General features: G+C 46.2%; 1 protein-coding gene across 9 annotated transcripts in view; it reads left to right on the forward strand.

The window, feature by feature from the left end:
* Positions 1-22,894, forward strand: part of Cit (citron rho-interacting serine/threonine kinase) — a 178,832-nt gene that overhangs the window by 123,315 nt on the left and 32,623 nt on the right. For all 9 annotated transcript variants that reach the window (XM_041647361.1, XM_041647376.1, XM_041647382.1 and 6 more), the window contains 5 exons: positions 8,837-8,890; positions 15,179-15,376; positions 17,122-17,315; positions 19,928-20,063; positions 22,184-22,288. In XM_041647361.1, the coding sequence (XP_041503295.1) occupies positions 8,837-8,890; positions 15,179-15,376; positions 17,122-17,315; positions 19,928-20,063; positions 22,184-22,288 (687 nt within the window). The remainder of the gene's footprint in view (positions 1-8,836; positions 8,891-15,178; positions 15,377-17,121; positions 17,316-19,927; positions 20,064-22,183; positions 22,289-22,894) is intronic.

The raw sequence follows: 22,894 nt of genomic DNA on the forward strand, positions 1-22,894 counted from the left end.
AGGCAACGGAGAGTAGGTGATAGAAGACACGACGGAGGAAGGAAGAAAGGGGAAGGAAAGAAGGGGGAAAGAAGGGCGAAGGAAAGAAGTGATCTCTAAGGAATGCATGCCAAGAAGATGTAAATTTTCACTGTAGTTGAGCGAGTGGAAAGGAGGTCAGGCAGACAGACAGCTTTTCCTAGCTGCCATTGGGAGAACCACTGTTACTTAACACATTGTGTCATCTGTTTTTTTGGTTGTACTCTGAGCACATTCAAACTCAGCAGCAAAACTCGAGACATCACTGACTTAATCCGTCGACGAAGAGCACTTGCTGTGTGCCTAACGTGGTGTTTTTAGCCTTTTCTCCCCAGGATATCAGCCTGCGATTCCTCAATTCATTTTTCTCTGCAGCGCTCAAGGGTGATCCGTGTATCTCGGGCTCTGTGGGAATCGGGAGGGCAGACAGTGGTCGTGTATCTTCCCTGTGCGTTTGGACGGAGGAGGACATAAAATAGAGCGTGCGTCACTGCCGTTTATCTGTGGGAAATGAGCCCCTTAAATCCTGCCTTACTGCTTTAGTTGGAATGTGCTGTGTATACTGGCTGCTGGAAGCCTGTCACAGTAGCTAGTGACGACTTAATTTAGTTGGATGAGCTTACTGCCTCCAAGAATCTGTACAACCGCCCCCCCCCCAAAAAAAAACAAAAACCAGAAAATAAAATCCATCCCTAGTTCTAAAGTCTCAGGTGCGCACTCTCTCTCTCTCTCTGTCTGTCTCTCTCTTTCTGTCTCTCTCGCACATGAAGGTACATGAACTATAGAACTTGCTCAAACTGATTGTTGAAGATGCTGGTACACCAGCCCATGAGCAGCTGAGCCCACACCAAAGACCTTGGTCCAGGGAAGACAGGGAATAGCAGCTGTTTGTGAACCTGTTGTGGGGAACCCCTCCATATCCTGGGAAGCCCTCCACCTCATCCCCATAGGCTTCCGTTCCATTCTGAGGCCTGAGCCTTTGCCTTTTTGTCTCCATCTTGATTGTCTCTCAGACCTGGTTATGGAGAGCATGCGGCTGCCAAGTAAAGGACTTGGTTAGCTTGGTTTCGAAGGGCATATTTCCTAAGAAAAGGAAAATAGCTACAAACGCAGTACCTTATTACTTTCTCATTGTTCAAGGGCCACATTTAGATCCAACATGAGCGTCAGTCAAATTAAAGCAGCCAGATCTATAGTGATCTCATAGGAGGTTTGTGAGTCTCACAGCTTGGTGGTTTTTAATAATAGAGAGAATGGTCAAATGGGCTGTTATTGCTTAATTCAAAGAGGTGGTCCTCTCCCAGGATGGGAAGGGAGCAGTCACTTGGTCCAGCCTCCATCCATGGGCCAAATTAGACGGAACCCTCTTACATTAGAGTTCTCCATTGAAGGTGCTTGGAGGAGCGGCCGGGAGACTCTTGTGCTTTCTTTGTCCTCCCCTTCTTACATTGTCCAGCCTGTTGGCTGCTTTTGCATTGGAACTGCCTGTTAAAGCTGAAGTTGGGTTAAGGTAGACACCTGCTGCAGAGTCAGACTGTAATCACCGTGCTTTAGAGACCTCCTGAAACAGACGACAGTTTTCTGTCCACTCTCCACCCAGAAGACGGCCCCACCCCTCCCTGCAGAACTGGCACCCGCAGACTCGGTGGCGCACAGCTGTGTTTTGGACGTCAGAGTTACCCTGAATAGCCTGAAAGAGAAGTGGCATGCGCTCTGTATGCACCAGCAAGGCTTCGCGGGTGGCTCTGTGGTCCTGACCCCATGCTCTTAGCTGAATAACAAGTGGCCGAACCCTGCGGGCCCCGATGAAAAGCTCCTCCTTGCTGCGCAGTGTGACTATGGAACCCAGCGCCGTCGCCTTTGATCTGTGGGAGTCGTTAATCAGTGCAGGCTCTCTCTCATTCCTTCACGCAAACATCAAGCCTTGTGTTAGTTAGTAAGCTGTTGGCAGAGTAGTGAAGGTGTGAGCCAGAAAGGATGGAGGCCTGCCGGCTGTGGATCCCGGAAGCTGCTAGGCACTGAGCGCTGCCTTCCTGGTCTCAACCCTTGTAGTTCAATTTCCCTTTTCTCATAACTCTCCTTCCCGTTACTGGATGTGCAAAGACTCCCAGAGACAACCAGAGTGTCCCGGCCCCGAGGCCACGCCTCTACCCAGGTGGGCCTGGGCATCCCTGCGAGTTCCTGAGGTCAGGCTGCTTTCATGTCTGTGTGACATAGTCCACTATGTTAACGTCTTCACTAGGGTCCCTGATAATTTTAGAAAATAAATATTCTCTTTAGCCCCGCCCCCCCCCCCCCCCCCCGCAATGCTTAGTTAGCTCCCAGTGGTTTCCTTGGCCTGTCTCAGGTATATCCCTGTCTTTGAATGCATTTTGTGTGGGTTCTATCTCCCAGTTTAAAGGAACGTTAATATCTCCTACCATTTTCTTTTCAGTTTTTAAAAACGATTTATTATTATTATTATTGAATTTTCAAGACAGGGTTTCTTTGTGTAGCCTTGACTGTCCTGGAACTCATTCTGTAAACCAGGCTTCCCTCAAACTCAGAGATCCACCTGTCTCTGCCTCCCAAATGCTGGAATTGAAGGTGTGCACCACCACCACCCGGCTAGATTTATTAATTTTTATTTTATGTGTGTGGGTGTTTTGTTGGCATGTCTAAAATGTGCATGCAGTGCCTGAGGAATCCATAAAAGGGTCACAGATCACCTGGAACCAGAGCTAAAGGTGGTTGTGAGCGGCCATGTTGGTGCCAAGAACCAAATCCAGGTCCTCTATAAGAACAAATGCCCCTAACTGCTGAGTCATGTCTCCAGCCCCTCTTACTGTTTCCTTTCTGGGCTCAGCTGGGTGGTCCTCAAAGCCGGTGGCGGTGGCGATGCTGGTATACACCAGGGCCTGCTTACATTCTCTATTCATGCCTCCCCATCTATGATGGCGGCTCATTACAGCTTGCCTCTGTGAGGATTGGTGTCTGATGTGTTCAAATGATCCAAATGCCTCATAATGGTGAATTTTAATGGGAATGAATCATTCATGACTGAAATTTCTGATTCCAAGAGACAGTTGAATGAGTTTTTAATGGTGTAGACGTATTGGAATCTTTGCTATTAATAAAGTGTAACAAATAGGGATATAGAAGAGGGCTTCAGCACCTCTGTGTGGCCCAGCGAGCCTTAGCATGGAAAGAACTGAGTTCACCCTCTGTTTCTTATTTATTTTGAGAGTTTTTACCAAGTGGAGAGAGGGAGAGGTGGTATACATATGGATGTATCTACATGTGTATGTCATGGAATACAGAGGCCAAAGGTCTCCATCAAGTATTCTTGAAACAGTGTTCCATTAAATCTATAATTTGCCAATTGACTAGAGTGGCTGGCCAATGAGTCCTGGGACCCTCCTGTCTCTGCCCCCCCCCCCCCCCCCCGCCCTGTGCTAAGGTTATAGCTATGCTCATGGGAGCTTGGCTTTTTAGGTGGGTTCTGGAGAATAAGCTCAAGGCCTCTCTCCAGTCTCATTTGCATATTTTCGATAGTGACCTTTGCCTCTGCTTAAATATGTGAGGACATATTTAAGTAGATCATATTGGCTTACAGACCAAAAATGTCTCCTATCTCTCCCATTAAAACAAAAAATAAAAAACACACAAATCTTGCTACCCCTGATGTAGCGGTGATTAATGTTAAGAGCCCGTTCTTTCTCGATAAATCCTCTCTTTTCTCCATGGTGATTATGGCGTGCATCAGAGGGACCTGAGGAGGCTCATGGGAGCAGACCCTGCTTGGTCATTGGCTGCAAATTAGATTTCAACAGCAGTACAGATGGCTTTGTTCTAAAGCTAAGTAAATATTTATTCTCACCCCAGCAAGTTAGACTTTTGTCGTTGCTGGATATGTTTAGTTAGCTTGCCATCATGGTAACCCAAGACAATTAGCATATACAGAGAAAATGACTGGTTTGGGGTCACAGTTTGATGGCTCTTGTCTATGACTGACTTCTTGTGTTTGAGTCTATGTCAAAGGAGCACATGGTGGGGGGGCACTGTGAACACATACTGCTCACCTTGTGACCAGAACGCAAGGGTGGAGGGGTAGAGTAAGGGGCTAGATCCACAGTCACTCTCAAGGTCATGACGTTAGGACCCTCTCACTAGACCCTCAGCAACTCTCAGTCTTGAGTCTACATAGATAACATCTAGACACAATTTCCAGTTGCCGTTGTCCTGCCTGAAGGATTTCTGTGCAGTGTGGGTCTGCTGGGGAGACTTCCCTTTCCCCCTTGTCAGTGGCAACCTCTCCTTCATCTTCTCTTGGGAGAGATAGATACTTCTGCTATCTGCAGAGCTTTAAACAGACAGGTTAAACACTATCGCAATGTTTACAATGCTCCTATATTGTCTTCAGGCTCAGCCCTCCCACAGCGTGGTTTGAACATCTGATCTTGTTAATGTGTGTCTGTGCTGCTTAGGTTTTTGTTTTTGCCAGCTTGACACAAGTCAGCATCATCTGGGAAAAGGGAACTTGAAATGAGGAAGTGTTTCAGTTTGGCCTGTGGGATTACTGACGGATGTGGGAGGGCCCAGTCCACTGTGGGTGGTGCCATCCCCTTGGCATGTGGTCCCTGATTGTACAAGAAAGGCCGAGTGAGCCATGGGGAGCAAGACTGCTTCAGTTTCTGCCTGCAGCCTCCTCTCCTGCTTGAGTACCTGCCTTGGCTTCCCTTAGTGAAGGACAGTGATTGAACTTGTAAGCCAAATAAACCCTTTCTTCCCCAAGTTACTTTTGGTCATGATGTTTTCTCATAGATATGGAGACCATTCCACCCATGCCTGGCTCAGTGAACCAGTGAATTTATTGGGGTTACTCATAGGAACATGGACAGCTTATGGGCAGCTATGGTTTCCTTCTTTCGCCATCATTTACTGCTATGTGTTCTCAGGAAAGCCCTCTCCTCTCCAGTGAAGGGGAATGTTGGTAGTCGCAGTCCCATGGGGGCCCTGCCCTGGTGATGAACGTTGCTCTGGTCTAAGATGGCGACAGTTACATCCAACCTGGAATCAGCCTCCCAGCATTCCCGTTTTTGCCCTGGGTATAACAGTTCTTCTCTGCCTGGTTTGACGAGTTTCTTGTTGCTGTTTTTGTTGTTGTTGCTGTTTAAGATTTATTTACTCGGGGGCTGGAGAGATGGCTCAGAGGTTAAGAGCATCGCCTGCTCTTCCAAAGGTCCTGAGTTCAATTCCCAGCAACCACATGGTGGCTCACAACCATCTGTGATGAGGTCTGGTGCCCTCTTCTGGCCTTCAGACACACAGACAGACAGAATATTGTATACATAATAAATCAATAAATATTAAAAAAAAGATTTATTTACTCATTATGTATACAGTGTTATGTCTGCACATATGCCTGCAGGCCAGAAGAGGGCACTAGATCTCAATACAGATGGTTGTGAGCCACCATGTGGTTGCTGGGAATTGAACTCAGGACCTCTGGAATAGCAGGTAGTGTTCCTAACCACTGAGCCATCTTTCCAGCCCCCTTGTTGCTGGTTTAAGCAATTTGAATGTAATTCACTTAAGCATAATTGTCTTCATGTTTCTTAGGTTTAGAGTTTTGTGAAGTTCTTGTGTCTGTGGGGTCAAAGCTTTGAACAACTTTGGACATTGGTGGCCATTGCTTCTTGCGGCATTTCTCCAGCTCACCCCAAAGTCCTCCAGAGACCCCAGTTAATGCACATGCTGCTCCTGCTGTCTCAGCTCTCTGCAGCTCCCTGTTCACTTTTAAAACTCTTTTTACAATTTTATTATTATTATTTTTTGTCCGTATTTTCTCTTGTCTAGTTTCTATTGCTATGACTTCGGGTGCACTAGTCTCTATCTCACATGTCTTTATATAGCCTATTATAAATGGAAAATGGACATATTAGAGAGAACGTCATAGTTCTAAAATTTTTAAGTTGTCTCAGACTTTTATGGAAAATAAATTTTGTTTTGTTTAAGAAAATGACTCCTTTTGCCTCTAGCTAAGACTAGATGGCTCTTTGTGCTCTCACAGTTAAGCAATTGGTGCTATAATCTACACTGTCTCTCTGGCCTGAGGTCCCCTGGGTCTCTCTGTCCCTCGTTCCCCTCATGCCCTTTCAGTTGTCCTTTCTAAACTTTTCTGATTTCTGCTGCCATACTGCTCTGAATCACCACCATTTCTCTCTTGGCTGGTAACCCTGCCCTCCTCAGGGGCTCTCCTGCTCCTTAGTCCCTTTGTTTCATTTCGATCTGTGATTTCCCACAACATCTCAGCATCCTTTGGTTTTTCGAGACAGAGTTTCTCTGTAGCTTTGGAGCCTGTCCTGGAACTAGCTCTATATTCCAAGCTAGCCTTGAACTCACAGAGATCCATCTGTCTCTGCCTCCCAAGTGCTGGGATTAAAGGCGTGTGCCACCACTGCCCGGTGTTGGCACTCTTATAATAGCTAGAAGACCACATTCTTCTTCCTTCCCTCGGTTTCTAGGTTTTTGGACTTCAAATGAGCCCCAGATGCCTTTCTGAACAATTTTCCCCCTTTCTCTTGTTTTCTTTTTTTTCAAAACTGACCAAAACTCAGAAGAAAAATATATCTTTTCTTGCAGTTCAAGAGAGAATATATAGTCATCTTTGGAGGTTCATTTTCAGGACCTCTCATTGGTACCTAAATTAGAAGAGTTTCAGCCTGTTCCAGGCAATGGCCTGGACCTGTGCATGTCCTCTCTGCTGTAAACCATTTCTAGGTTGCTTAGAATACTCATACAGTATCAATGCTGTGGGGATAGGACACTGTTGTTTATATTCAGTGCCAGCCCTCCCCCTGCCCTATCCTAGGTAGGGCTTCTTTGGCTGTGATAAAACACAATGACCAAAAGCGACTTCGGGAGGAAAATGTTTCTTTTCATCCTACAGCTGTAGTCCATCATCCTGGGAAGTCCGGGCAGGAACTCGAAGCGTTAACTAAAGCCGAGGCCATGGATGAACGCTGCCTCCTGGCTTGTTCCGCCTGGTTTCTGCCTGCCCAGGTATGGCATCACTCCTAGTAAGGCTGGGCTCACCTGTGTTATCAATAGAGACTTGCCTGCAGGCAAATCTTATGGAGGCATTTTCTCAGTTGAGGCTCCGTCTTCCTGAATGACTCTAGTTTGTGTCACGTTGATATAAAACCAACCATCACGTGCCCCAGAATATTTTCTTTTCATGGTTGGTTGGATGCAGACCCTATAGACCCTACTTCATGAGTTCTAAGGCAAATCAAGTCAAGATGTATCTTAGAGCCATATATATACAGGAACATGCCAGGGTTTAATTGATTGCACTTTTTCTAAATGTTACATAACGTTGTGGCAACTGAGACCTGTTAAACTGGATGGATTATAGATCTAAAACTTTTGAAGTCAGGTTTTGCCTTTACCACCGAACTCATTTTGTCTCTGCCAAGCCCTTCCGGTTTAATGGAATGCAGCAAACGGACAGGCTGAATCCTTCCTTGACTTGCTTGCTACTGGGTCAGAGTCTAAGGAACCCTATTCTGCCCACTCAGCACTGTGTGAAGTCCTTTTCCTCCTTGGGTCTTTGCCACTGTCTTCCTTCACCAGAATGAAGGCATGGGCTGCGTGTGAGTGTGCCCTATCTCAGTGCAGATAGGAACTGTGCCCAGCAGCTTTCCAGTACTCTGATAAAATACTCTCGTTAGTTACCGCCATTCACGGTACCTGAGATTCTAGCTTGTGATCGCTGGGCTGTTACAGTTTAGTGTTGTCAAGATGGGACAAATGGTGGAGGGGGCCTGTTTATTTCTGACAGCAGGGAAACAGAGAGAGGGGAGACGGAGGGAGAGAGTTAGTTAGTTAGTTAGTTAGTTAGTTAGTTAATTCAGGACTCCAATATCTTCTTTGAGAACTGCCCATAGCCTAAGTTCAGCTCTAGCTAAGTCATATGCTTTGATGGCTTTACCACCTCCCATTAATGCCACAGGCTGACTATAATAGCCTTTAACACAAGGGCCTCTGGGTGGCGTTTAAGATCCAAACTATAGCAGAAATACTGCGATTTTAGGATAGTTTTGCCTCAGAGAAGTCAGGGTGTTAACTCCCAGGTCAGTGTGAGGTTGTATGAATCGCAGCATCTTTTTTTTTTTTTTTGGTTTTTCGAGACAGGGTTTCTCTGTGGTTTTGGAGCCTGTCCTGGAACTAGCTCTTGTAGACCAGGCTGGTCTCAAACTCACAGAGATCCGCCTGCCTCTGCCTCCCGAGTGCTGGGATTAAAGGCGTGCGCCACCACCGCCCAGCAGGAATCGCAGCATCTTTAATTTAAAAAAAAAAATTCTACTTTTTCCCTGACAGTGTTTCATGTGTGTGTGCGTGCATGTTTGTCTGTCTGTCTTCTGTTTGTCCATCTCCCAGGCTTGGAAGGGGTCATTTGGAGGGGAGAGGGACAGTCACTCCTATTTTCAGAGCTGGGGTTTGGTTTAGGGCCGATGAGGAACGGTAAAAGTGTGGTCCTTTATTTCCCCTTCCCCAGCTCTCCCTGGTGTTAATATGATGGTGAAAGCATCTGCCTAGTGTCGTGGTGCGGTCTGAGTGGCTGTACTCGTTAACGCAGGAATGTCTGTCCCTGTTACTTGTTGCTGATGCCGGGATGGTCTCGTCGATTAGTCCTCTGCAAAGCGGACGCTGGGGCTGCTGCAGTCATGCACCTGGCTTTGCAAGCAAATCGCTGGGTTCTGTATTTGACCCATAGCATGTAGAATTGCATCCAACCCTGTGAAAGGTTTATAACGTACCTTTTACCTTTCAGGCGCATAGAGATGAAATCCAGCGCAAATTTGATGCCCTTCGCAGCAGCTGCACTGTGAGTATGAACAAGCCAAAGATGAACAGACTAGAGCCGAGAAGGCAAAGGGGAGGGCTCTCTGTGGTGTCATTGCATTGGTGACTGGTTTTCCATACGCTCTTGCAGCATGAAGACCATAATGCTTTTATTTTGTTTTAGTTTTTCAGGGGGCTACTGCTTTTAAGGATGTTAAAACTGTCCTTTAGGTTTTGGAGGGGAAGGGAGTTAGGATAGTTAAAATAGTCAAATAATCCTTCCTCTAGCTGGGTCTGGGGCACGTACCTGTATAGGTAGCTGAGGTAGGAGGCCAAAGGACATTGAGGCAAAGCCAGGCTACAGATGAGAACTTCTCTGAAAACAGAAAGCCAAAGCATTTCATCTTCACCCTCACTATGGAACTGTAGAGAGATTCTGACCAAGCTCTCAAGGTAGCTCATTCCCTTCTCCAGCATGGAAGGGTCCATGGCCCACCTGGGCAAGAAATTGTCCCAATGTCAGGGACTGGTTTCCCACGTGGCTTCTCCATCCTGTGGCCTTTGCCAAGAAGAAAGACTAATTCATTCTCCTATAGACCAAAAAAGTTTGTCTTCCTAATAGGGAAAAAAAAATCACCTTTTTAATATAAAAATTCACAATCTAGGACCCTTGTGGGTGACGTCACTTCTGTGGAGCAATTCTATCAGCAGACGAGCATCACTCACAGGTTACATAATCCAGTCAAGTCAGTGAAGAAGCAAAGTCTATTTTTGATCAAAATGAAGGACAGAAATAGGCCCCTTTAGGAGCTGGGGCTGCTGTCCTTATTTGTGCTTCTGTATCTTTGGTCGTTTTGTGGATTTTGACTTTCTCGGTCCTCGGTGGTCCTGTCCCTGTGTGTACGGCATACGCCTGTGGATTTCCAGAAGCACCCCTCCCACACACGGGTACTCTTTCCTTTATTGTCACACTCAGTCTTGGGTGCACACTGTCCTGCTAGGGAAGGTTCCTGTGCAGGTCCTTGGGTAGCTGTGAGCACTGATCCCTGGAGAGCACATGACCAGCCATGGAGTTGCTAGGTCACTAGATGAGTTTGTCAGGTAGTTTTGGTCTGTGTGTCCAGATGTGGTGGGCAACGGTCCTGCCTCCACATGCCTGTCAGTTGCCCCTCCTCCCCGTTCCTTGAAGAACTGGTGAACTCTGTACTTGTCCATCTAGTATTTTTAGTTCCTGATTTTTGCTCCAGTAATTTATGCCACATACGTGCTTATAAATGATCACAGAGTAATAAAATACAGATTTGGTGTGAAGTCTCTCTTTTCTTTCTTATTCAATTATTTTGAAATAAGACCTCACCTTGTAGCCCAGGCTGACCTTGGATTTTCTACCCTTCTGCCCCAGCCTTCCAAGTGCTTCGATTTCAGGCAAAGGTCACCATTCTGTCCCTGAGATTCTTTGAATGTACTTAAATATCTTTCAGAACAAGGAGCCTATGAAAAAGAGAAAGGTTGATAAATTTAATAGATAAAAATATAAGTATTTTTTCATTCAAAATACTCTAAATCAACAAGATTAAGTGAAAAGAAAAATAAATTATGAGAAATGTTAAACAGCACACTTTCTTTTCTAGAAAAATCATAAGTTTTTACAAATTGATACCGATCAATTATCTAATCAATAGCAGCAGACACGAGCTGTGCCTCCTTTACGTGACTAACTCTTCCTCAAGCTTGGATGGCTTTAAAACATGTCAGTCGGCAAACCTGTTCCGTTTGCCCAACAGCGCTTTTTACTTCTTCAGTTTTCTACCATAGACGTTAAAAATGAGCTTTCTGTGTGTGATTGAGGTGTGATCGGTATAGACTAGACTTCAGGGGTTCCGAAATGTGTAAACGCCCGTGAAACCGGCAGAGTGGGAATAAGAAACATCCCCCCCCCACACACACCCTTAAAGGTTTACATGTTACTTTGTGAAGCCTGGCCACCAATTTTAAAATTGCAAGTTTGGCCATAAGGGAACCTGCCAGTATGTAAAATTAGTTTGATTTTTGGTTTAGCTTATGTAATGCTTATACTTTTAAATTTTTATTTCTATTTTTTTTTTTACCACTGGTATTTGGTGGTAAGGCCTATGGGACCCTTTCCAAATTTTGGTGGGGGGGCATCTAACAGAGTGTCCTCCACTCCACATATTAACTAGAACAGAGGGAGACACAGGGGTCCAAGCCGCGGACTCTGGGGTCAGGCCTACAGGATTTGTATTCTAAAGCGGCCACCAGCAACCTATCCGATACCATCTTCCCATTTCTTTGTTATAAAATGGGACTAGCCTATAGCCTCGCGTCCAGCGTGGCATTGATGTTTCCAGTTGACAGTCAATGACTGTGGTTTGGGTTCTGGATGAGGGAAGATGGGAAACTGTCCATTTCTGAGAAGTATTTGAGTTTCAGAATCAGTAAGACCTCAATGGCAGCAGGAGCCATTGGCGTTGGGGGTGACAGCACCTCCAAGGACTCCTGCAGTATTAGATGAGGCACCTAACAGACACATCCAGGCTTGGCCCACAGAGAGGACTAAGCCATGTTGGCTTCTGCAGTTACCTCGGGTTCATACCATAATCTTTGATTTGGAAAATGGCCTTTCTACTTTAAAAACTCTGGGAACATCTACTTCAAGACATTAGCTACAGTAGTGGGTCTCAGTGACACGGTAAAGTTCAACGCAGCTTTAAAGATGCGGGATCTTGTCCTGAGTGTCCTTCCCTCTGGATGCTGTCCAAGATGGCCTCTGCTAGGAAGTGTCCCCTGTGTCACTGGTAAGAGCTCCATACTAACCTAGTCACGAGGAGCGCCTGGTTAGCGATTTCACAGAGCCGGGGGCAGGAGACTTCCAAGTTCTGACCATTTCTATGTTTTGAAGGGATTTTAAAAAAGGATTTGATTCAATCTGGCACCTAAACCCCTCCCTGTGTCTGTTTTAGAGGGGAGTTGGTGGGCAAGCATATGACACAGCTTTAATTATGAATCAATCTGTCAGCTATAAGATTAAAAATAAATAATATGCAAATAGCTGCCTTCGGGAAAGTAGGCATTAAAATAGGCTGGGTCCTGAGCCTTTGGCTGCTGTTCATTGTGTGCCTGGTTTCTGCCACCTAACACGACACCAGTCTTTTCTAGTTCGGCATGAGGGGTCGCATGTACAGGGCAGAGGGTAGACTTGAGAAGTGACAGGCTACTCCAGATAGAGCTGTGCTTGTGTGTGCCCATCTATTCCTTTTCCTGACACTGGAGGAGACAGTCTTGTGTTCTTGTTCTCTTAGAACTGCACCAAGATCTGTTGTTCACAAAATAGCCTACAAGAAAACCTGGCTGGCCTCCATGTGGGGAAGCTGCCCTCTGCCCTGTCTTTTTTTTTTTTTTTAACTGTGAAGTAGAATTAGACATTCTATTTATCTTTTTTTTTTTTTTAAACCCTCTGTTCTTGGGACCTAAAAGTTAATGAACATAACTAAGTCTGTCAGTAAACAGACCATCCTCCCTCAGCGTGGAAAGAGTTTACTCATGGCCACAAAGTTGAACTAAGAATTGTTGCATATCACCTGGTTCAAAAGCAAGCATGACACCAGGCATCTTGGCACATGTCCACAATCCCAGCTCTGAGGAGGCTGAAGCAGGAGGCTGTGGGACTTTGAGGCCAGTCTAGGCTAAATATGTCTCAGAGAAACAAAAGCAAAAGAGGCCAAAGCAGTCAGTGTATCTCGAGCCTTGGTTTCTGAGCCGCATCGTGGAGACGAGCTTGAGTTTCAGAGCCGCTTTCAAGGTTTGACCTCTTTCTCTTCCAGCTGTGTGCCCTTGGTGAAGTCTCTTAGTCTCCTGGTTCCCCGACTTCCCCACCTGTAAAATGAAACTAAAATAACCCTTCAGAGAACAGTTGGAGGGATTGCTCGTTGTACTTTAACCTGGTGACGTGTCTCATGTCAGCTCAGTATCTGTAACCTCGGGAAAGTGGGCAGAGACGTGTCTACTCACCACTTCACCTCGCTGCTTAGAAAGGGCAGAAGCCGGTGTGTTCTGACTTGGGCAGGTGGGCAGTCCAAAGTGGAAATGCTTTAGAGCCCTGTGCACGCATGCACGCCTGTCACCCCTATCTAATGAGGAAAACGGAGACAGTGAGACATTCAGAACAACAATCAGATGTTGGGAACAGAGGCCAGAGACACTGGGAATGGAGGGACCTTTGCTCCTTAGCAGCCCTACCTCAAGTGGGGAGGAGCCCAGACTTGGCCACCTCATTAGTTTTTCACAGGTTTCTTCTTTAGCTTTTTATAATCTTAATTTGGGAAAAAGAGAAATGATGACAGAAATGGGTTCATAATAATCTGTATTTTTTTTCCTGTGAATCAAAGAAAGGAAGTAGTCACCCAGAAGCTTAAATATAAACTGTGAATGGCAAGGAAATTATATTTTCTCTGTGAATAGATTTTTTGCAGTTGGTCTGTTCCCCAAGAGGTTTTTCAGAATGAAACACCATTTTGGTCACTAATTTATATCCCATATATATCTCACAGCACAGGACTTGAATAGATACAAGACAATTTAAAAATAAAAGATCAAGAATAAATATAGGGGCTGGAGACGTGGCTCAGGGTTTAAGAGCACTGGCTGCTTTTCCAGAGGTCTTGAGTTCAATTCCCAGCAGCCTCCTGGTGGCTCACATCCATCTATCATAGGATCTGATGCCCTCTTCAGGCCTGTAGGCTTATATGTAGAGCACTCATACATAAAATAGAAATAAATAAATTTAAAGGAAAAGAGTAAATATGGTATTTATTTCCATGTCACAGATGGAGAAACCTACCCAAGTACAAACTCACTTGAGTTCCGGGATCTTCCAAGCTTGCTTGTTTGTCCCATTCTGCTCTTTTTCTTTGGGGAAGGGGCAGAAGGAAGTGAACCGGTTTGCTCCCAGTGCTCCGGTTAACTGGAGACTTTTACTGTTTAGGGGAAGAGCCTCGGGTGGTGGGGTTACTTTGTGTAGGATGAAGACAGGTGGAGTGTGTGGAATTGTCGATCTCAACTAAGCCATGGCACCGGAAGTGTGACAAAGGGACCCTTGAGGCAAACTGTGAGGTGTAGCACGGCACACGGTTCCATTTCCAGGCTTCTAAGGAAGCTATTTCGTCCAGGTGCCCGCTCACAGCTTGCGGTGCACCCCTTGCCAACACGGTCCACACAGGTTCCAGACCACTTGCGCCCCGAGAGGCTCACTGCTCTGTCAAATGGGCTTTTAGACTCTTATCTATGATCTTTAGTTCTGTGTGCATAGGAAGACTGTTATATTTTTAAATTGATCAAGACAGTTGAGTTGGGTTGGGTTAGGCATACTAGCAATGCTAACAGGTCACAAAAGTATGTCTGTTGTAGGCGCAGAAGCCCGAAACAGTTAATAACTGCAGGCTTAAAGATGTTTCCTTTTAATTTACTTCTTTTTGTTACATAAAATTTAATTTATGTCCCACGTGCCGTATTCTAACTATTATGAGAAAATTACCCTTAAACTTCGAAAGTATTTTATATAAATGTTCTCTACAAGCACTGATGCTAAGCCTCGGCAAAGAGAACAGGCAAGCTAAACGCACTGAAATGGAAGTCGTTCTGCCATTGAACAGGGAAATAATTTAGTAAAACCAGATTAAATCTCTCTCAATAGAATGACAATTTCATAGACTTGGAGAGCTCACTGCGTAGCAGAACCCATTAAGCCGCATCGTGATGTGGTATTGTATCCTCAGAATTAGCCAGGCTTCTCTTAAGATTTCTTCCCCATCTTTGTTACACAGAATTAAATTCACTGCCTGTGCTTTTATTTAAATGACGCTTTTCATTGTGATTCTTCCCTGATAAAACTTTATTTGGCTTCCTAAGACTGTGGCTGTGTGCAGCGGCAGTGTTCTGTAGGTGGTGTCAAGGTTGATTTCGGTTTAATCAGATGATTGCAGTCTCAGACAGACCTCTCTCCTTGGCCTGTGTCCCCTTCTGCTATTAACCGGATCTCATTCCAGCTGGCCCATCCATTTAGCGCTTGGTTGTGATTGGCTCTTGCCATGTTTTCCAGATGTATCATAAGTTAGAGAGAAAGGAGATGCCTTCCCTCAGACTGCCTGCTCTAACTAAGGAGCCGGTGCGGGAGCCTGAGTTGGGCATCAAGTCACATACCTGCATGTCGGTTCCCATTGTCATGCCATGTGACACTATCCCGCTGCGGCTATCAGAACCACTGACCTTTCTTGATACCTAAGTCCCCTCTTGCCACCCCACCCCCACCCCATAGGTCATCACTGACCTGGAGGAGCAGCTGAACCAGCTGACCGAGGACAACGCTGAACTCAACAACCAAAACTTCTATTTATCCAAACAACTTGACGAGGCCTCTGGTGCCAACGATGAGATTGTGCAGCTGCGAAGCGAGGTGGACCATCTCCGCCGTGAGATCACCGAGAGGGAGATGCAGCTCACCAGCCAGAAGCAAGTAAGAGGAGAGGCCGTGCCCTCGGGTCCTGGACGACCCTCAGAGGGATTTGGAAGGGTCTGGAGTGTTCTCTCTGAGGGGGTCCAAGACCAAGTAGGCTCCTGCAAGCAGGCTTCTTGTCAATCCTGGTTTATAGTTTTTAAATAAATCCTGGATTATGGTTTTTAAAATGGCTTTTAAAAATGGGTACTGGGGTTAAGAGTGCTTACTGCTTTTCCAGAGTTTGTGAGTTCAGTTCCCAGCACCCACATGGTGGCTCACAGCAGCCTGTAACCTCCAGTTCCAGGGAATCTGGTATCATCTAACAGCACCCGTAGGTAGCTGCATAAGTGTGACTGGAACACACACTCACATATATATATATATATATATATATATATATATATATATATATATATATGAGAATATATATATGACTAGTATGGAAGCTAGTCAACATGACTGAAGAATGCAAACCAGTTCCAGCTTTGTTTTGCTGTGTCCTGTGACTCAGATATGTGGTTTTCTTAGCAACAAAGTCATACCATCATATTATAGAAAGTAATAAAAAAACAATAGCAATAGTATGCAATGTTTGTAGACTATCTGTGAGTCTCTAGTTCATAAAAGGTAACCAATACCTTTTATTGGGCTTTATATTTGATAGTCTATGGTAATAACTTGGAGGGTCATGTTCTACCTACGTACTGCTAACTGTTATCGAGTATACAACATTTATATATGATGTGGGGTGTCATATATCAATCTGTTGATTTCATTGGTTAAGCAATAAAGAAACTGCTTGGCCCTCATAGGTTAAAACATAGGTGGGAGGAGTAAACAGAACAGAATGCTGGGAGAAAGAAGCTGAGTCAGTGAGTCGCCATGATTCTCCCACTCCAGGCAGACACAGGTTAAGATCATTCCTGGTAAACCAGCTTGTGGGCTAAAGCAGATTATTAGAAATGGGCTAGTCCAGGTGCGAGAGCTAGCCTAGAAGAGGCTAGATAGAAATGGGCCAAGCAGTGTTTAAAAGAATACAGTTTCCGTGTAATTATTTCAGGTAAAGCTAGCCATGCGGGCGGCCAGATGCTGGGGACACAGCCCTGCCGCTCCTATTACTACATATATATGTGTACCTTTTAAGAAGTTTCTACAGTAGTGTGTTTCCATGTGACATTTTCAAAGGTCTTTAAATGCTATTTCTCCTTGCCTGCACTTTCTTCTCTATCCTACCCTCCTATTACTTATCTGATTTAACTCTTTCTGTTCCTCTTTTAATACCTCACTTTATGGAAGTCTCTTCAGCATGATATATATATATTCCATATATATATTCTCACACACACGCCCTGTAGGCACCTGGACACATGTGGCATACACACACACACACACACACACACACACACACAAATAAAAATAACAATAAGAAATCTTTAGAAGTGGATAGATTGGTTTTTAAAGATGGGCTCTCACTGTGTAGCCCTACCTAGCCAGAACTTACTAGTGTGGCAGAGGCTGACAGTAGACTGTTGACCTTCTTTCTCCTGAGTGCTGGGATTATAGGTGTCATTGTGCCCCCCCTCCACCTCGGGTCGTACCTCTCAGATGGTAGTGTGGATAGGTGGCCTTTGGTCTGTTGTCATCTGGTCCCCTTGGGCTGTGGGATAGAGAAACGACCTGTCTGTTGAGTCTGGTTAGGAACTTCTGCTCTTCTGAAGCTCTTTGACAAAAGTCACCTCCAGGGCTCCCTGCCTGACTTGCAGACGATGGAGGCTCTGAAGACCACATGCACCATGCTGGAGGAGCAGGTCATGGATCTGGAGGCGCTAAACGATGAGCTGCTGGAGAAAGAGCGTCAGTGGGAGGCCTGGAGGAGCGTCCTCGGGGACGAGAAGTCCCAGTTTGAGTGTCGCGTTCGAGAGTTGCAGAGGATGCTGGACACTGAGAAGCAGAGCAGGTGGGACTTCCCCTTTCGTAGAGAGCCAGTGCCAGGTGATCACACCTGAATCCCCCCAGAGCATCAAACAAGGCCACCAACTGTCCCAGTGTCCTGAGACCACGCTGTCTCCCTGGACGCAGGACATTCAGAGCAATGACCAGCATAGTCTCAGGCGAGCCAAGGAGGGGTGGACATCCTGGCTGAAAATCTGGCAAATGTCACATGAATCCTGTGGTTGTGCAGAGGCCCAGAACAAGGCTGATAAAAAATGCCCATGCTTTTCTGTAGAAATAGCCTTGCCAAGATTCTTATCCCAACCGTGTCACCTTAGTAGTGAGGTCGCCACCATCTGAATCCTGGTCATGAGGACTCTTTCACTTCCTTCTGCGCTAGAGCGCTAATGCCTTGGATTGCCTGGGCATTCCCTCATTATGTGTGTATGAGGTGCTTCGTGCCTGGTTTCTTTTTATTAGATGCCAGCAACAACTTACTGCTCAGGCTGTGATAGCTAAAACCAATCCTAGAAGTTACCCAGTGTCCCCTGGGGTGAGCATGGAACTGCACCCACTCCCTTCTCCTCTCTCTCTCTCCCCCTCCTCCCCCCACTTTATCTCCTATCTTTTCCTTTTAAATATTCCTGCCCAGTTCTCAGTTCCCTTCCCGCTGGGCGTCACAGTTCATGGAGTACTGTTCTCATTGAATGTGCTACCTAACTGAAGGGTGCTAACACTCAGTGTGTAACCCATGGCAACTCACTGTCTTTTCTACCATGTTACATAAAGATGGCCAGAAACTACCTTGAAATCCAAGGGCCCACTGTTTTACTTTTTCCACACGGGCCGACATTAGCTGGTGACTTCATGTCTCTTCCTATGTGGTATCTATCCTTCAGAACCCTGCTGATGTCACCTCCCCGGGGGTCTCTGTATCCCGTAAGCAAGGTAACCTAATGAGACTGTGTCAGTCACTTTCGTATCCCCAGCAGTTACTTGGTGGCCGTGGACTTTATAATAAAATATGCTGGCTGAATGGTCTGCTTCCTAGCTGAGCTGAAATAGAAAAGATGGGATGCAAAAGATGAGAACTCCTAAATTATGAGAGAAACTGGGAGCAGCAGTTGCCTCGTGACAAATTCGTGTGTTTGATGTGAGGGACTGCTGTTTTAGAAACCTGTCCCTTCCCTTCCTTCCGCTGCCCAGGGCTGAGGTTCCACGGAAGTGCTGGCCACTCCCCCACGGATACCTTCCAGAGCACACTCAAGCCCCACTTCTCTCTGAGCTGTTCCTTCAGTCTGTCAGGGATAAGTCGGGGGCCTGGGGAGTGGATCTGGCTTTGGAATGGAGAGATACACAGCCACACCTGCAAGGTGCATGCACTGCTTCATTCCGTGTCTGGGCGATCGTGGGAGGTCCGGCCTGCTTCTCCACTCTTGTTTGGTATTATGTAACCCTCATCCTAAGAAGCCAAGAGTCACCTTCCAGTTGTTTAGATGTCTGTCACCTAGAGTAGAGAGTACTGCCTGCTTGCAGAGCAGTGGAGAACAAGGAAGAAGAGGAGCTAGGGCAGGGTCGTGGAGCCCGCGCATGGGTTCTCCAGGACGACTAAGAATTTCTGGAATAGAATGTTGTCTCACACAAGCCAGTGGTGCAGAGGTGGGAAAATAGAGGGCTTAGATGTGGGAGAAGAAGGGATTTTCCTCCCTTTTACATTTGAATTTTTGTCTTATTTAGTGGATGCATTCATAAGTTTCAAGTTTCTATGAGCCCTCAAAATGCTTAGGTCTTGCCTGCGCCCTAAGGGGAGAAGGTGGTCACTCAGATTCGAACGGAATCCCCCGCGGTCTGCCGCATGCTCTGGTTCCTTGGTGGCGGTATGGAGGGGCCATCTGCAGGCATCTGTGACACTCTGGACACACCCCCATCTAGTCCAGTTGCTTTTGAGAATGACTTTCCTCTTCAGCCCGAGCCTTTCCACAGTCAGTCCCCGCAGGAGCTTTTACTGCTTGCAGTGTAGCGAGCTGCGTGAAATCACACCTGATGGAGATGTATAATCAACTCCTGAGATGGCTAAGGCCTGACCTATGCCTGATCACGCAATGATCATCAGCTGCTTGCATATGCGTGGGCCTATGGGCAGTGCCCACCTGGCAATCCGGGATTGGCAGCCCATGCCTACTTAAGGGCTGGGAGAGGTTTGCCCGGGGAGAGAGGAAGGAGAGAATGAGGTTTGCCCGGGGAGGGAGGAAGGAGAGAATGAGGTTTGCCCGGGGAGGGAGGAAGGAGAGAAAGAGGTTTGCCCAGAGAGAGAGGGAGAGAGAGAGGTCAACGGAGAGAGAGGAGGAGAAGGAAAGGAGAGAGAGAGAGAAAAGAGGAGAGGAGAGAGAGGGGAAGAGAGAGGAGAGAAAGAGAAAGAGAAGGAGAAGGAGATGAATTGCTGTGAATAAAGTCCTGAAAACTGCTGCTAGAAGAGCTCCGGGTGTTGCGTTTTTCCTTGCTGGTCGAGGGTGGACGTGACACTGCAGGGCAATTTTAACCCAAGTCTGAAATGGGTCAGACTTTTGCTCTGTAAGCTGCAGGGAAGGAAGACAGCATTTAAAGGTAGAATACACGGTTGGGCTTCTTCTCTGGCAGGGCGAGAGCCGATCAGCGGATCACCGAGTCTCGCCAGGTGGTGGAGTTGGCAGTGAAGGAGCACAAGGCCGAGATTCTCGCTCTGCAGCAGGCGCTCAAAGAACAGAAGCTGAAAGCTGAGAGCCTGTCCGACAAGGTTAGCGCCCATCCCGTCCTTTCCTGTAGGGAAACGTCTTCCTTTCCTCCTTTAAGGCAGGCTTAACTTAACACGAATTCAGATACAGCTGTGGTAAACATATTTCATAAGCATGCCTTTGCTCCAAAAATGCCAGACACGATTCACTTCAGGGCAGTCTTGGTTGGCGATGGCATAGCTGGGTATGCTGGGTCCCAGGTTATCCTGCATGGGTGGCGAGTTTTTGACATCTCCCCATGGACCCCAAAAGTCCAATGCTGGGGACGCAATGCTATTTTATTCCTAAAAAGCTTCAGAAGCCTCCTGTTGCTCTTCCTTCAGCAGAACGTGGCAGCAGTGACTTGTTCTTGAAGTGTGACTGTAGGCACATGTATTTTTTTCTCTTGCTATAACCAAGTATTTGGGACCAGCTAATTTATAAAGAGCATATTTGGCTACTATTCTACAGGCTAGAAAGTCCAAGATGGTTGTATCTGTTGAGGTCCCTCTTGCTGTGACATATTGATGGCAGATACTGCGCGGTGAGGCAGAGCTCCTTAGGCCAGCTTAAGCATCTGTGTAGGAAGCCACTAATGCCTCCCTGGGGCCTCGCCTTAAGAGCCTCATGTAATACTGATATCCAAAAGGCCCCGCCTCCAGCTATCATCCGCACCTAAGTCAGATGAAGTTTCTAGTATTTGGGGGACAATTCGGACCACAGTCCGTGCACACAAGTCCTCAGTGTGTCACAGGGCGTTCTGTCCATGCCCGTGGTCTGCCATATACCTGCAGTGACGCGCCAGTGTTTGGTGCTTTTGTCTAATAGACTTGAAGAAATGTACTAGACCCTTGATAGCAACAGGAGATAACAGAGAAACTTTTGTTTCCTCTTCACATATGTGCACATAAAATGGCAATTGGGGTTTTATTTCATGTTTATAAAAGTCATTTCTTGGGGCTACTGTGGAAAAATAACAAAATCACAGGAAAAGTAAAAGAAAAGCTGGTACCAGTTACCTTGTTTGCTTATCTTATGCACGCAGACATGTGCATACACACATTTTTTATAACTTTAGACTCTTACTATTTATATACTTTAACATCTTTTTTTAAAAAAATCATGTAACTGGAGGCTTTCCCTGGCTTATTAATATTTTTTAAACTTGTAATTCTGAAAAACTAAAATTGCACACAGGCATCTAATTTGAGCATTGCTTCTGTACAGGAAATTTGGGCTTCGTCCAGGTTTTGTCCCCCCCCCATATGAATAACACTGTGATGAACATAGATCTCTATGGACATCTGTGATTAGTTTCTTACTGGAAATTCACAGAAGCCGAAGCCCTGATCTCAAGGCTATAACTCTGCTCTCAAGGACAGCTCTGACTTGGGGTCTAGCAGGTCAAGATTGGTAAACATTTACTGTCTTGAGAAATGAACCTTTCTGGGTTTAGCTGATTGCTGCTTTTTTTAGTCTAGTTGGCTATTTTTGTAGTATTTAATACTCAACCTCTAGATATCCTGACACGACTTTATCTTATCTGTAACAAGGCCGTCGTCCTTCGTGGGTGTACCTCCTGGTAGCTGACATGCCTTGCAGTAACCACATTCTCTGCCTTTCTGGACCAGATGAAGGATACTTGGGAATGCTCGTCCATCTTTTCTCTTTTTTTGGTTTTTTTCGAGACAGGGTTTCTCTGTAGCTTTGGTGCCGGTCCCGGAACAAGCTCTTGTAGACCAGGCTGGTCTCGAACTCACAGAGATCCGCCTGCCTCTGCCTCCTGAGTGCTGGGATTAAAGGCGTGCGCCACCACCACCCGGCTCGTCCATCTTTTCATCCCAACAGCTATCATATATTTGTGAACCCTCAGAATATGATCATTTAATTAAATTTAGGCAAAACATGACCAGTTTTTTAAGCCACTCTCTTAAAACTTGGTGCAGTGACACTTGGCCCACAGAGGGGATGCCTGTCCTCATATTTGTTGTGTGGACTTGTCTTTTTTTTTTCCAAATGAAAACCTGAGACTTTTAGACCGTGCTTATCCTTTACATGTGAAGGTTTGGGAACATCTCACAAAGTCTGCAGCCCTTTAACATTCCCAAATGTGGCATCATGGCCAATTTTTCCAAATGCTCAGCTCAACGACCTGGAGAAGAAGCACGCCATGCTCGAGATGAACGCCCGGAGCTTACAGCAGAAGCTGGAGACGGAACGGGAGCTCAAGCAGAGGCTTCTGGAGGAGGTGAGGGAACCACCTGGAAGGACAAGCCAGTGTGCACGTGTGTCTGTGTGCATGCATGTATGTGACACTGTGTGTGTGAGTGAGTGTGTCTGTGTGTGTTGCATACATGTGTATGTGTGGGCTTGTGTGCTTGTGTGCTCTGCATCCAGAAGCCAGAGGAGCATGTTGGTGGCTTCGTCTGTTGCTGTGCACCCTGCTGCCTTGAGACAGATCCTCTCACGGAAGTGGAAGCTCCACAGTCTGACTAGACCAGTGAGCTCAAGAGATCCAGCCCTGGGGTTATTGGCATCCACAGCATGCCCAGCTTTTTAGGCGGGTGGAGGGAATTCCACCTCAGGGCCTCATTCTTGCATAGGTACTGCTTTTACCCACTGAGGCATCGCCTGAGCCCTCAGCTAAGATTTTGAAAGAAGTAAGTTGTTATATTCAGGCGATTGGATCCAAATTAGACATTCAGATTTTTGAAGCTAGAATTTCTGAGGTAGAGTTCTAAGGGGACCACATAACACTTTCTATTGCTTAACCCAGTAAAAGAGTTTGTCTTGAAGGCCAGAGCGCCCATTATTTGTGTCTTCCTGTATTGTATGGCGCTCAGTGGAGGTTGCC

The sequence above is a fragment of the Microtus oregoni genome, unplaced genomic scaffold (genome assembly GCF_018167655.1).
Source record: "Microtus oregoni isolate MIOR12 unplaced genomic scaffold, Mior012 000003F_ref0000135, whole genome shotgun sequence".
Taxonomy (NCBI): Eukaryota; Metazoa; Chordata; class Mammalia; order Rodentia; family Cricetidae; genus Microtus; species Microtus oregoni.